The sequence below is a fragment of the Sminthopsis crassicaudata genome, chromosome 5 (genome assembly GCF_048593235.1).
Source record: "Sminthopsis crassicaudata isolate SCR6 chromosome 5, ASM4859323v1, whole genome shotgun sequence".
Lineage (NCBI taxonomy): Eukaryota > Metazoa > Chordata > Mammalia > Dasyuromorphia > Dasyuridae > Sminthopsis > Sminthopsis crassicaudata.
In genome coordinates, this window is record NC_133621.1 from 236,201,944 (window position 1) to 236,215,857 (window position 13,914).

Here is a 13,914-nt window from a genome sequence, read left to right on the forward strand (position 1 = left end):
GAGCAAGGAGCACTGATTTGTGATCATGGGAATGAGTACTAAACCGGAGGGTCACAGCTAGTTGCTTATGAGCAGGGATGCCTTGACAGGTACTCTTGCCTGTGAGTGAGTTGCTGAATTGCTGGATTGCCTCTCCTTCCATTGGCAGATACCATGTGTACACAAAACCCATGAGCTGCTTCTCTGAATGGTGATTGTCTTCTGTTCATGTGCTGATCACGCTTCCAAAAATGTATATCAACAAGTCTGTGTTGCATAATAAACTGGAGCTCTTTTCATACTCTGAGTGTCCTGCTTCATTCATCTTGCCTCTGAGATCAAAGACTCATATCCTTTGAGCTTTTAGAAGACAACCACAACAACAGACTAGCTGCTGAGCTTCATTAATGGAGGAAATTTTCATATACAACATTCCACACAAAGATGAATCCTGGTATCTATACCAAAAAAAGCCATGTCTCATAATGAAGACTCCAAGTCTCTGGCAGCTGATGACATCCAAGGGTTACAATTTTCAAACCTTGTCTAGCGCATACAAATGCTCTATCTCCATTTCTTCTCAAAAGAACCCTTGACATAGATGATATGATGAACAGGTCTTTTTCACTATATTGGTAAGTGTGGAGCTGACTTAGAAGCCAGGGGTTATCTGACTTGGGGTTCCCATCCTCCCTACTGTATCAAAAAATATAACATATACAAAACTTTATAAGTGGTTAATTGTTCTTTGTGCTAGCCATTATTATTACTATTATTATTTTGTGATCAACTCCTGTGTTTCCAGACTTGTTCTTTTGAACTGCCTCTTAATTTGGATCCTAAATTTCTTGGTATGACTTCTTGGTCATTACTGGTTCTCTTTGAGATATCTGTTAATAACATTTTCTGCCCTCCCTTCTTCCCTTGTAAAGATAAGTCTGAACTCAGTAATAATATAATTGAGGGATGACACTCAAATTATTCCCTGAAAATAGGTTTTGTTTTTTTTTTCCCCTAATAAGACTGGTTTCCACAAAATAGTGCCAACACAATAGGCATTTTGATCAATGTTTATGGATGGAATGATTCAGAATAATGTTTCTTACTTTGCTGATAATGCATTCTTTAGTACATTTATTTTTTTCCTACTTTAAATCATTGGTTTTCTAAATGTTTGGTTTTTTCCCTTTTTTAGGAATTAGAGAAAGACAGACAGACAGAGATAGAGAGACAGATAGAGACAGAGTCAGAGACAGACACACACATAGAGACAGAGACACACACACACAGAATTACAGCCTTTGTAAATAACACACTTGTGGCCAAAAAAGCAAGGTTTGGTTTTTAAAGCTATTTTGATTCTTCAGAATATTAATGAAAAAGGGAAACAAGAAGTCAACTCACAAAGTCTCTAGGCTTTGGAGCCCATCAAAACATTTCTTTCCCAGGGAGTAGATCTTATTGTTATGGAGATGTCTGTAGGAGAACATTAAGGACACAATCAGAGGAGCACATTGAACATAGTGGATTTAGGCAAAACACTTTGATTGGTAAAATCAAAAGAAAACACATACAAATAATACTTAAAAAAAAAAAAAAGCCAGAGGGAGAGCCTGTATATTTCCTTTCATTCAAATATAAACACAGCTGATTCTGTGACTTGGTTTTAAATTTGGTGGGTAGACATTGATTTCTTTTGAGTTGGAAGGTAAGAAAATACATAATGATATGACACAAGTATTGTATAGGTCAACTAAAAATTCTATTAGATTGGTTGGGCCCTACAAAAGAAGGATTCAGAAGTTTTGCTTTGCCTTGATGACTTCCTTGTCATTGCTAAAGCCAAATTCTTTGAAGATAGGACCTAAAAAGGTAGGAATCACTTCATACTTTGTATTTATACACACAGTATCTGGTATAGTAGATCTGTGTTAAAACTGAAGACTTTCATTATACATTCAGGAGAGTATTCAGTCAATAACACATTCCTGTATCTATATCAAGTGACAATGTACAGATTAGATTTGTTGTCTAAAGAGATCAGTTCTCTTAATGTTATGGAGATATGGAATAACTATGTATCAGTTGAGTGGATCAGATTGGCATGTTAAAAAAGTCATATATAGGATCCCTATAGAGAATAGTTAGTATGCAATGAAATTGCATGGTTAAATACTAAACTGATATTGGTCACAAAGTGAACTATGTAAAGAAGTTGGGAAGGATATATAGTAATCTATCACAGCTACTGAAATGCATTTCCTACCAACCAATCAATTAAACAGTCAGCATTTACTATGTGGCAGCTACTATACTGGATACTGTGTATACAGATACAAAGAATGAAGTGATTCCTATCCTCAAGGAATGGTAGGTCAGTATCTGTTTTGTATTTGAAGGACAGCATATTAGGTATCTTTTAAATGAGGCAATATATGTAAAGCACTTTGCAACCATTATCAGAGCCAGTTTAGTTTGAAAAATTACATGATAGGAATTGCTGTAAAATGCTTATCCTAAGATTGTGGTTCATTTTGTGAAAGATTTATTAGTACTGAGACATCTAGGTGGTGTAGTGGATAGAGCACCAGCCCTGAAGTCAGGAGGATCTGAGTTCAAATATGACCTGAGACACTTAACACTTCCTAGCTGTGTGACCCTGGGCAAGTCATTTAACCCCAATTGCCTCAGCAAAAAAAAAAATACATATATATATATATATATATATGTATATTAATACTTCATGTGAAGTTAACCAACTCCCATTTCCCCAAACCAGTATTCATCGTACATAGTTCTTTGAAAATAGGGGTGTGTGTGTGTTTTGCTTTTGTATCTCCAGTGCCTAGCACAGTGCCTGGTTTGTTGACTTGGCTTGATTTGATTCAGAACTATCACTGGCAGTTTTGGTGTCAGAGCAAGCAGCTAGGAATGATTCTCAAATCACCTTTCAAAGACAAATCTATTCAGGGAAGAAGTGTAAAGACCCTGGGACACTACCACTATACAAGGTAGGGGATGGGAAGAGCAGAGCCATGAGAGGCCTGAGGAATTATAGCTTGGGGATGGTAAAGAGGGGACAGGTGGAAGGAAGCATGTCATCTGGTTGCTTCTTATTTTAAATAAAAATTCTTTCTACCTAGATGCTATTATTGAAGGTGTACAAGCATGTAGGTACTCTCTACATCTAAGGAAAGTAAAGGGAGTAAGCATTCATGCAATATCTTCTATATGCCAGGCACAATGTTTTTACAACTAGTTTTGTGTTTGATCCTCACATCAACCCTGTGAAGTAAGCGCTGTTATCATTCCCATTTTATGGTTGAGGAAACTGATTCAGAGGTCAAGTGACTTGCCCAAGTAACTAAATGTCTGAAGTTAGATTTGAACTCATGTCTTCCTAACTCCTGGCCTAGCACTCTATCCACTGTGCCCCCCAGATGCCTAATCTGACTTAACTTGGATCATTTCAGTGGTCTGAGGGCTAGTCCCTGTTGCCCACTTCAGTTCCCTTTCTGATAATCACAAGCTCTTAGTTACAAGATTATTTATTTTTATAAATGCTATTTGAGAAAATATTCAATTAAATAAGAAAATAAATCTATGTGTCTCAGAAAAAACTTTAAAATAATACATAGTATTACTCACATCTTTGATTAATAAGAAAAAAGGATTTGGACTTTTGTTATAGTTATAAACCACTCCATGTTTTGCAGTTGGGAGGGGGAATATCACACATTTAAAATTTCCTGACTAAAGTTGAGAGTTCTACATTTTAAAGTCTATGTTATAGAATGAACTCAGAAAGTTTTCTTTTTTAAAAAAAAATCAATAAAACTTACAGTACTACCAAACTGGAGAGGTTTCCAAAAGCATAGTCTGATATGTGGTATATTTTGTTTAGAGCTAAAGTCATGGCCTGTAATGCTGATGAACTTCTAAAAGCCTGGACAGGAATTTCTGTCAAAGAGTTGTCTTCTAGCCACAAGTATCTCAAGGAGAGCAGGCCGTTAAAGCAGTTGGGTGGGATGTAACTGATTTGGTTGGCATCCAAACGCCTTAGGAAAAAAAGAAAGGAGAATGTTAGTAAAAATATGGCAACATACTTATTTGAGACTTAGTAATGGATGGACAATCCAAGTGTGTATAAAAGAGGGCTTTGCTATGTCATTATTTTCCGGTCCCACGTTCCCCTGATATCTAAAGATCACATATTTGGTTGCTTGGTGAATAAGAAATTAAAATTTCTTATTAGAATTGTAAGCTCACTCAAATCTAACAGGTCTGAGCTTCTAAATTATGGGAATTTGACCATTCCATGAACTCTATATGTCCTTGACAATAGATACCAGGAACTAGCCATTCCTGGGAATGTCTATGCTTAGGGCAGTTGTCTTCCTCCCTGAGCATATACAATTGATAAGGAAATACGTCAAGGTATAGACAATATAGAATGGGTCAAAACACCAGATGGTCACGTATTTTTATATATGTCAAGATAATATATGGAGTAAGTCAAAACACTAGAAAGTCATGTATTTCTATACATGTATACGTGCCAGACTTCTTGGCTGAAAGCCCTCTTTGTTTAAGAGAGGTATATAAGACTGAGAATCTTACATCTCCACTGAGTCTCATCTGTGGGGAGGACGCTCTGCCCAGAAAAAATCTTTACACAATTCAAGTTGATTGAGGCTGAAACGGGACTCCCAGCCATTTGAGTTTTTGAGATTCCCTTGAATTGGTGATGTATTCTCTTCCTCTATCTGCTATAATTGTTATGTTGTTAATTGTTCTTATTTCTATTTGTTTTGTTGTGTAAATCTAAATTGTCTGTACCTTGTCTAGTTTGATTAAAACTTTTTACTTTTACTTTTTTAACTGAGCTTGAGAGCGTCATTTATAGGAGCGAATCAGAACTTTTCTTTAATATCATAATACACTTGGTTAACTAAAAAAGTTTGTTAATTAAAAGAATGGTTAATTAAAATTATAACCACTTCATAGTATCTGTCCAATAAGATGAAGTCTTAGGTTTTTATCAGGTAAAAATTCAGATTATAGCATTCAATGGTGAGTCTTAGACTACCAGTCAAGTTGGATCTGAAGTTCAGATAAGTCTCATTTTAGTTGTATTCAGCTGGTGTGCTTTTCATTGGGAGGAGGTCATCACTTCAGAAGGCTGAGGCTTCAGGTTGGCTGACCTTTTAAGATAGATTTATAATACAAAACGAATGCTTCTCTCAACCACAAATTAAGAACATATTGGCACAATGGAAAGACCACTAGTTTTGATGTCAGAGTAACTGGATTCAAATACTGTACATTATTTGTCCAACTCTCACTCCTAGGTGATCTTGGGAAAGTAATTTAGATCTTAGTTTTCTCATCTGTAAAATAAGATGTTTGACCTAGATTAGAGGGATCAGATATGTGGTTGCTGGAGCCCACAACATGCCCATTGTTGCCACAAACAGATTAAAATGTAAATGTGAAATATTTAACAACATAAATAAAAATTTTGAAACTAAATCAAGATGTAGTCCACAAAATCCCTTATATACAACTCTATGTTCTAAAGGGTAATTGTCTGATTAACTGGAAGTACACTTTTTTTTTTCTGGGATATGATGATATGTGAACTAACATGTTTCAAGTATCCTAGGGTTTTTTTTTTTTTTCCAGTTAATAGCTATTAATTTTTTTTCTTCTAAACTCAAGGTGGGGGGCACAATCAACATCTGTGTTAACAAATATGTATAATCAAGCAAAACAAAGTCCATCACTGGCTCCTTCTAAAAATATATGGTGGATTCTACATCTTGATTCCATCCTCTTTTCATCAAGGGGAGAAAGGTTTATCATTTATCCTCTGGTTGGTCATTGCATTTCTTAAGTCTATCTGAGGTTGTTTGTTTTTATGATATTGTGGTTATTGTAGAAACTGGTTTCCTGCTTCTGCTTACTTCACCCTTAATCAGTTCATTTAAATCTTTCTAGACCTTTCTGAACTCTTCCTATATGTGTGTATGTATATATATATATATATATATTTTTTTTTTTTTTTTGTGTATATATATATATGTGCACACACATACATACATACATACATACATACATACATATGTATATATATATTCATCCAGTGAATGATGCAAAATGTTGCATTTGTTCTTGGATATAACCAATGTAGTATAACCTTTAATAATAATAATAATAGTACAATAATAGTATTATATATTATAGTATTATATATATATAGTATAATTATAGTATTATAATAATAATAGTATAACCTTTGCTTACTATGAGTAAAGTGGGCAGAATCATACAGAAACAGCAATATTGTTTTAAGAATGACTTTGAGTGACTAAGTCATTCTGACACTTATCAATACACAAATTAAAAATAAAGGACAAAAAAGAAAGATAGTATCTATATCCAGAGAAAAAACTGATAAACAGAAATTTGTATAGAATAATTTTACATACATATATATATGTATATATATATGTTATATATATATACTTATTTCTGTCTAATGGTAGCAATTTCTAGGGCAGGGGGAGAGAGGAAAGGAAAAAAGGAAAATAAAATAAATTTTATAACCTTGTATATTTGTAAGGAATAGCAAATTATATATAGTAAATTTACACTTTCATATACAATCATCTCTTTTAATCTCTGGGACAATTTCTTAACCTCTCAGTTCTCTTGGCAATCTTTTTTTTTTTTAATAGCTTTTTATTTTTCCAAACATATGCAAAAATAGTTTTCAACATTCATCTTTGCAAAACCTTGTATTTTGCTGCTGGAACTCTATCTTTCCAGAAATCAGCAGGAGTAGGATCGCTAAACGTCTTTATTCTAGATCTTTACTGTCGCCTCCAACGCCAGGTCACGAGTGCATGTGAGTGTGAGTTCCACCACCCAAGTTTCTCTTGCTCCTCCCACACAAGTCACTTCCCTCTCTTTGTCTCACCAATCAAGTCAGCACAGAACAGCTGGGGAGGGTCAACCTTAAACAAGTTAATAGGGAACTGTCCAATTGGCAATTAGTCTCACGTGCTTCATCATCCAAGTGCATTGCTTAGTTCTAGCCCTTTACATCTCCCGCTTTCTTTTGTTTTAGACCACAGGAGGTCGCGCTATCCCTGACTTTTCAGGGAGATGAGAACCCCAAAAAGGAGGTGATCACGCCCCCCCCTGACTCCTCAGGAGGGGAGATGAAAGCACTAAAAAGGAGATAATCACGCCCTCCCTGACATCACAGGAAGGGAGATGAAAAGCACCAAAGGGAAGTGGGGATTGCTAGCAGGTTTCTGGGTTGAAGGGCCTTATTAGAGACAAGTATGCACAAACCCATCAGCATGGGAGTTATTACACAAGCACATAGCAATAACGCAGAGGCTATTAGTGGTGACTCTCCCCACAGTCAGTGCAGACTCGATGTGGTGTAACAAACAGGAATTGTACATGCAAATAGTGATATAACAAACAATATAAATCAACATGGTATTGTAAGAGATTTCCAGAAGTCCTAGAAGGATGGTATGTAAACACCAGACACACATACCCCTTCTTCAGCAACCAAGAAATAGTCCAAAACCAATCTATTGTCCATTGCTTCACTGTTAGGGAATCCAATGATCCCCACAAGTTTTTGAAATCCCACATCAGTCTTTTTATATGTTAGGGAATCCAATGATCCCCACAAGTTTTTGAAGTCCTACATCAGTCTTTTTATATGTTAGGGAATCCAATGATCCCCACAAGATTTTGAAGTCCAGCAACAGTCTTATGATGCCTCAGAGAATCCAATGATTCCTGAGGACTTTCAGTCCTACAATAGTCTTATGATGTCTCAGAGAATCCAATGATTTCTGAGGATTTTCAAGTCCAACAGTTTTTGATGTCCATGGGTCAAACGCCATAACTGCCAGGTTCTTTCAGTGGTGGGCACAGTCAGCAACGGAACCACCCGATGTTTCTTGGGCCTTCTCCTTCGTTTCAAGGGTCTGCTCTGTCTCTCTCCAATGGACAAGGCGAATACAGCTCGTTGGCACCCATCTGATTCCTTCTCCATCTGTAGAGATACAAGCAAACCCTCTCCCCCAAGCAGTTAACCTATCTGGTCCCTTCCATTCACCACTTTCTGGGTCTCTCCACATCACTTGGCGATTATCTAAAGACAGTGGAGCTGCTCGCACTGGACACTGCCCTTCCGGTGAGTTATAAAACCTGTCTGCTGGAGCCAGTGCATTTTTGTCAAAAATTAAAAAATTAATGGTATAGAGAACTAAATTTAGAAGTTCTCTAGGGTTACCCGTGGCTCCCCCTTTCTTTTGTTTTTGGAGGAGTGTCTTAATATCTCTGTTTCTTCTCTCTACTATTGCCTGCCCTTGAGGATTAAAGGGTATGCCCGTGGTGTAAAATCTTATATTGTGCACAAAAGTGTGTAAAATGTTTAGATGTATATGCAGGTCCATTGTCTGTTTTTATTGCTTGTGGCACACCCATAATTGCAAATGCTTGTATAAGGAATTCAGTTACCACTCGGGCTGTCTCTTTTGCTGCTGGTATTGCAAATGTGAATCCTGAAAAGGTGTCTACCACGACATGGATAAAAGATAGACGACCAAAAGATTTATAATGGGTCACATCCATTTGCCAAATTTCATTAGGTCTCAAACCACGAGGGTTCTTCCCTGGAGAGAGTGTAGGAGCATGGAAAGGAAGGCAAGCTGTATAGGCTTTTACTATGCTCCTAGCTTCTTCTCTTGTTATTCCAAACTGCAAAGGTAAAGCTCGGGCAGCCTGATGATATTTAGAATGAGACTCTTGTGGTTCTTGAAATAAAGGAGTACTGGCCAGCATGGTTAGAAGGCTATCTGCCTTTGAATTACCATCAAAAATAGGACCTGGAAGTCCACTATGGGAATGGACATGCAAAATATAAATCTTACCTGGATGCTTTCTCACTTGCTCTTGAAGCTCTTTAAAGAGCTGATATATATTGGAGGCTACAAATTTTATTTGGGCTGTGGCAATTCTTTGTACCACACCTACTGAATAGGCTGAATCAGATATTATATTTATGTCTCCCGGATAATAAGCAAGAGCTAGAATGATTGCATACAATTCATTCTGCTGAGTGGACTGAAAAGGAGTTCTGATTACTTTCTTTATAGTTAAGTCACGAGAATACACAGCGCAAATATTATGTTTGGATGCATCTGTAAAGATAGTTGGTCCTTTAAGAGGAACTTTAGAAACCTTTTCTTCAAGAATCCATTGCCAATTATGTAGCAGTCTGGTTATCTTTAATGGAGACCCGTGTGCAAAATTTGGAGCCATGGTTAATAAAATTTGCCACTCTGGGATGGTTTCGCAGCACACATTAACTTGTGCATTAGTATAAAAGGTATATATCTTGTCAGGTCTTGTCCCAGATAATTGTACTGCTCGTTTAATGGCCTTTAATAAAATTCTAGCCACAAGCACTGGGTAAGGAATAAGGCTTTGTTCTGGTTGTGCTGGGAGGTTCACCCACTCTATCACACTGTCTCCTTGATGAAGGACTGCTGTGGGGGCCTCTTGTGTAGCAAAAACTGATATTTCCAAGGGTTTTTGAGTGACTCTTTCAACCACATTGGATAAAGCCAGTTCAACTTGTCTCAAAGCCTCTTGAGCTTCTTTTGTAAGCTGGCGTGGTGAATTTAAAGCACTCTCCCCTTAAAATGTCATATAATGGTTGCAATTGACAGGTAGTCAAGCCTAGCACGGGACGCATCCATTGGATATCTCCTATCAATTTCTGGAAGTCATTTAAGGTGTTTAGCTTCTCTGTTCTTAAGGAGAGTTTTTGTACTGTAAGCACCTTAGGATATACTTCATATCCTAAATATTGAAAAGGAGCATGTCTTTGAATCTTTTCTGAAGCTATGTGCAATTTATAATTCCTTAGTGTTTCTATGGTTTTTTGTAGACATGCTTCTAACATTTGTTCCTCAGGTGCACATCCCAATATATCATCCATGTAATGTAATAACATTACTTTTGGAAATGCTTTTCTTACTGGACTAAGAGCAGCAGCAACATACATTTGACACATAGTAGGGCTGTTTTTCATTCCCTGTGGCAAAACTGTCCATTCATATCTTTTATAAGGCTCAGCTAAGTTAACGCTGGGCACTGAAAAGGCAAATCTTTTCATATCCTCCTTATCTAGAGGGATAGAATAGAAACAATCCTTAATGTCTATAACCCACAGAGGCCATTCTCTAGGCAACTGAGTAGGAGATGGAAGTCCAGGTTGAAGAGTTCCCATAGTTTCCATCTGTTCATTTACCTTTCTTAAATCAGTCAACATTCTCCATTTTCCAGATTTCTTTTTTACAACAAATACTGGGGAATTCCAAGGACTTAGAGAAGGTTGTAAGTGTCCTTGATCAAGTTGTTCCTGTACTATATCTAGTAAGGCCTGAATTTTATTGTTATCTAAGGGCCACTGTTCTATCCACACTGGTGTATCAGTTTTCCACTGGATAGGAACAGGTGAAAGTGTTGGCAGGCCTTCAACAGCAGCCCTGCCTAAAAAACCGAAGTACTCATTTTTAACCCTAATTGTTGTAAAATGTCTCTTCCCCACAGATTGATGGGGATTTTTTCAACTATAAAAGGAGTAAAAACTCCTGTTTCACCTTCAAATACCCATCTTAAAGGGGTAGCACTAACTTCAGCTGCTATTGATCCTCCTACCCCAGACATGTAGGTGTCTGCCTTAGTCTTTGGCCAGTGACTGGGCCAGTTGGCACCTCTAATGACTGTGCGATCTGCACCTGTGTCCACCAGTCCTTCTAATGCTATGCCATTTATATAGATGGTGAGCATAGGTCGGTCAGCTGTCACAGCTGCTGTCCAGTATATTCCTGGGTTTTTCTGCTTGGAGTCCGAACATGGATGACTGTCACCAGGTTGCTTATTAGGAGTCTGTATCAATAAACCTGATGCTACTACTTCCCCTGGTTGATAAGTCACACATTGTCTCCCTGTGTTAGTGACTGGGATATTATCTACACATTCACCAGTTTCCCACATCAGTGTATGAATGAACACTGTCTTGTAAGTACTCTCAGGAGGTGAAATGGTCAAGCCTACTGTGCCTGGAGGCAAGGGATCCATAGGTTGGAGAGGAACAGATTTCACCTCTCCAGGGGGTATCTCAATTGTCCCAGCTGCATACAACTCTATCCTCCCTAATTATAGTCCCTTTCTCCCATCATGTTGCTTCCTGGCTGACTGATTGTGTAATCCCTTTCTCCCCTCAGATGGCTTCCTGGCTGATGGGTCATGTCTGGGTATTGGACTTGGAGGCACTCTCTGGGTGTGGCATCGGCTGCCATCATGACCCAAGTGTTTTTTGCTTGGGGCCCTGGAGCTGGGCCCCTCATCCCGTTTCCCTGAATCAGTCTACACTCTGAGGCCCAATGGAGTCCTCTGTTGCATTTTGGACATGGGGTTTTGGGTCTTGTTCTCCCAGCCTGTCTTCTCACTCTGTCTCTATGCCAACATTGAGCTTTCAAATGGCCTACTTTACCGCATTGAAAGCATTGACGAGTCTCTCTGGAAACCCCTTGCCAAAAGGGATCCTGTCTCCCCATGTTGGGATCTTGGGAAGTCTGCACCATAGCCTGGCTATAAAAGGTATTTTGGCACAGCGTCTTATGATCTCCTCTAAAGGAGCATCCTTACGAAGTCCTAGTATAATCCTTCTACAAACCTCATTGGCATTGTCTCTAGCAAGTTGCCTCACCAAAGTGTCTGTTACTTCATTTTCACCATTTGCCTGTATGACAGCTGTCTGCAAACGTGCCACAAAATCAGCAAAAGGTTCATTTGGTCCCTGTACAATTTTTGTGTAGGTCTCACCCTTGTAGTTTTTACTGGGGAGAGAAGCCCATGCTTTGATAGCAGCAGCAGAAATTTGTTCAAATGCTGTTATGGAGTAATTAATCTGTACCAAAGCGTCTGCATAAGAACCTATACCTATTAGTAGGTCATAAGTGATGGAAGTATTAGCTGCACTTGGACTATTTTGTTGGGCTTGAATTCTACAGAGCTCAGTAAATTCAGAAAACCACAACAAATTTTGTCCAGGTTCTAAGCACACTTTTGCAATGACTTTCCAGTCACTAGGGGTTAAGGTTTCATAAACCAAATTGTGCATTAACATTTTAACATAATCTGATGTAGCCCCAAAGACAGTGCAAGATTTTTTCAGGTTTTTAAGGACATCCATATTAAAAGGAGCATATCTTCTACTCTCTTGACCTGCAGAATCATGCTGTTGAATCACGGGAAAAATTTGAAGTTTGAAATCATTATCTACTTCTTTTCCATTTTCAATTGCTTCAATAAGCCCTCTTTCTAATCTAGTTACAGGAGTGGGCAGTTGTTGGGAGGGGGGGCTCTGTGTGGGAGGAGGGGGGGGCGCTGATGAGGTCACCGCCCCTCCCACTACTCCTCCTCCCTCCGTCCCTGAAGGTGGAGTGGATGTGGGCTGATCAATAATCTGCTCTCTAGGTGGGGTTGAAATTTCTTCCGGACAATCAGAGTCTACACCCTCAGATTCCTCATTCAAATCCCCTTGCCCTCTGGCAATGTCCTGAGTTTGCCTATCTTCTATCTTTTGTTCCTCAAGCTTCCTTCTCTGTGCCTTTTTAGAACTCTTCCTTCTTCTAAACTCTTCCTGATAGCTTAAGTCTAATAGAATCAAGTTGTATAGATAAAATACCTCTGGGAAAATTTGACAATTCCCATTTTTTGAGTAAAATTCTTTCATTTCAAGTCCCACTAGCTTCCATTTATCTATACGTAGTTTTTCTTCATTTAAGAACCAAGGGGACGTGCGAATCAATGAGTGTAAGAGATTATTCATTTGTGGGATGGGAACAAGTAAACTTTTCTCATCAATTATCTTAATTATATCCTCTATAGCATTGCTAGATGAGGCAGGGGCTGGGGTTGGAGCAGGGTCAGCTGAGGCCCAGGATTTACCTAACATCTGCCCCATCTCAGTTACTAGAGATTGCTGATTTAGTCCTTAACAAGGTAAGTTCCTTATTTCTATTAGAATACTCACCTAATCTCCTGGTTACAGGAGGACTTCGGTGGAAGTAGGGTGCCAGCCACACGTTGGACGCCAAATGCTGGAACTCTATCTTTCCAGAAATCAGCAGGAGTAGGATCGCTAAACGTCTTTATTCTAGATCTTTACTGTCGCCTCCAACGCCAGGTCATGAGTGCATGTGAGTGTGAGTTCCACCACCCAAGTTTCTCTTGCTCCTCCCACACAAGTCACTTCCCTCTCTTTGTCTCACCAATCAAGTCAGCACAGAGCAGCTGGGGAGGGTCAACCTTAAACAAGTTAATAGGGAACTGTCCAATTGGCAATTAGTCTCACGTGCTTCATCATCCAAGTGCATTGCTCAGTTCTAGCCCTTTACATTTTGCATATAAGCATGTTCCTATATTCATCAAGTTGCACAAGAAAAGTCAGATCAAAAGGGAAAAATGGGGACAACAAACAAACAACAACAACAAAAGGTGAAAATACTATGCTTTGATCCATATTCAGTCTTCACAGCTCTCTCTGGATGCAGATGGCAATTTTCTTCACAAAATATTGGAATTGCCTTGAATCACCTCATTGTTGAAACAATAGGCATTCCTTTTTAAAAAGCAAAAATACTTTAAAATAAAAATCTGCTTTTTTTCTTTCTTACCTCTCTTTTTTAATTCATTGAGAAAGTTAGAAAAACTAAATTCCTGTTATAATACAAATTTTCACATTGGCCCTGCCAAAAGGAAAAGTCTTGATCTTTCTGAGTTCATCACCTTTCTAAAAGAAGGTAGGCAGCATGTTTCATCATG

The 13,914-nt window shown here is 38.3% G+C and overlaps 1 protein-coding gene across 1 annotated transcript in view; it reads right to left on the minus strand.

The window, feature by feature from the left end:
- Positions 1–13,914, minus strand: part of LGR5 (leucine rich repeat containing G protein-coupled receptor 5) — a 162,241-nt gene that overhangs the window by 55,518 nt on the left and 92,809 nt on the right. The window contains 2 exon segments of the mRNA XM_074269622.1: positions 1,384–1,455; positions 3,822–4,037. Coding sequence (XP_074125723.1) covers positions 1,384–1,455; positions 3,822–4,037 — 288 coding nt within the window.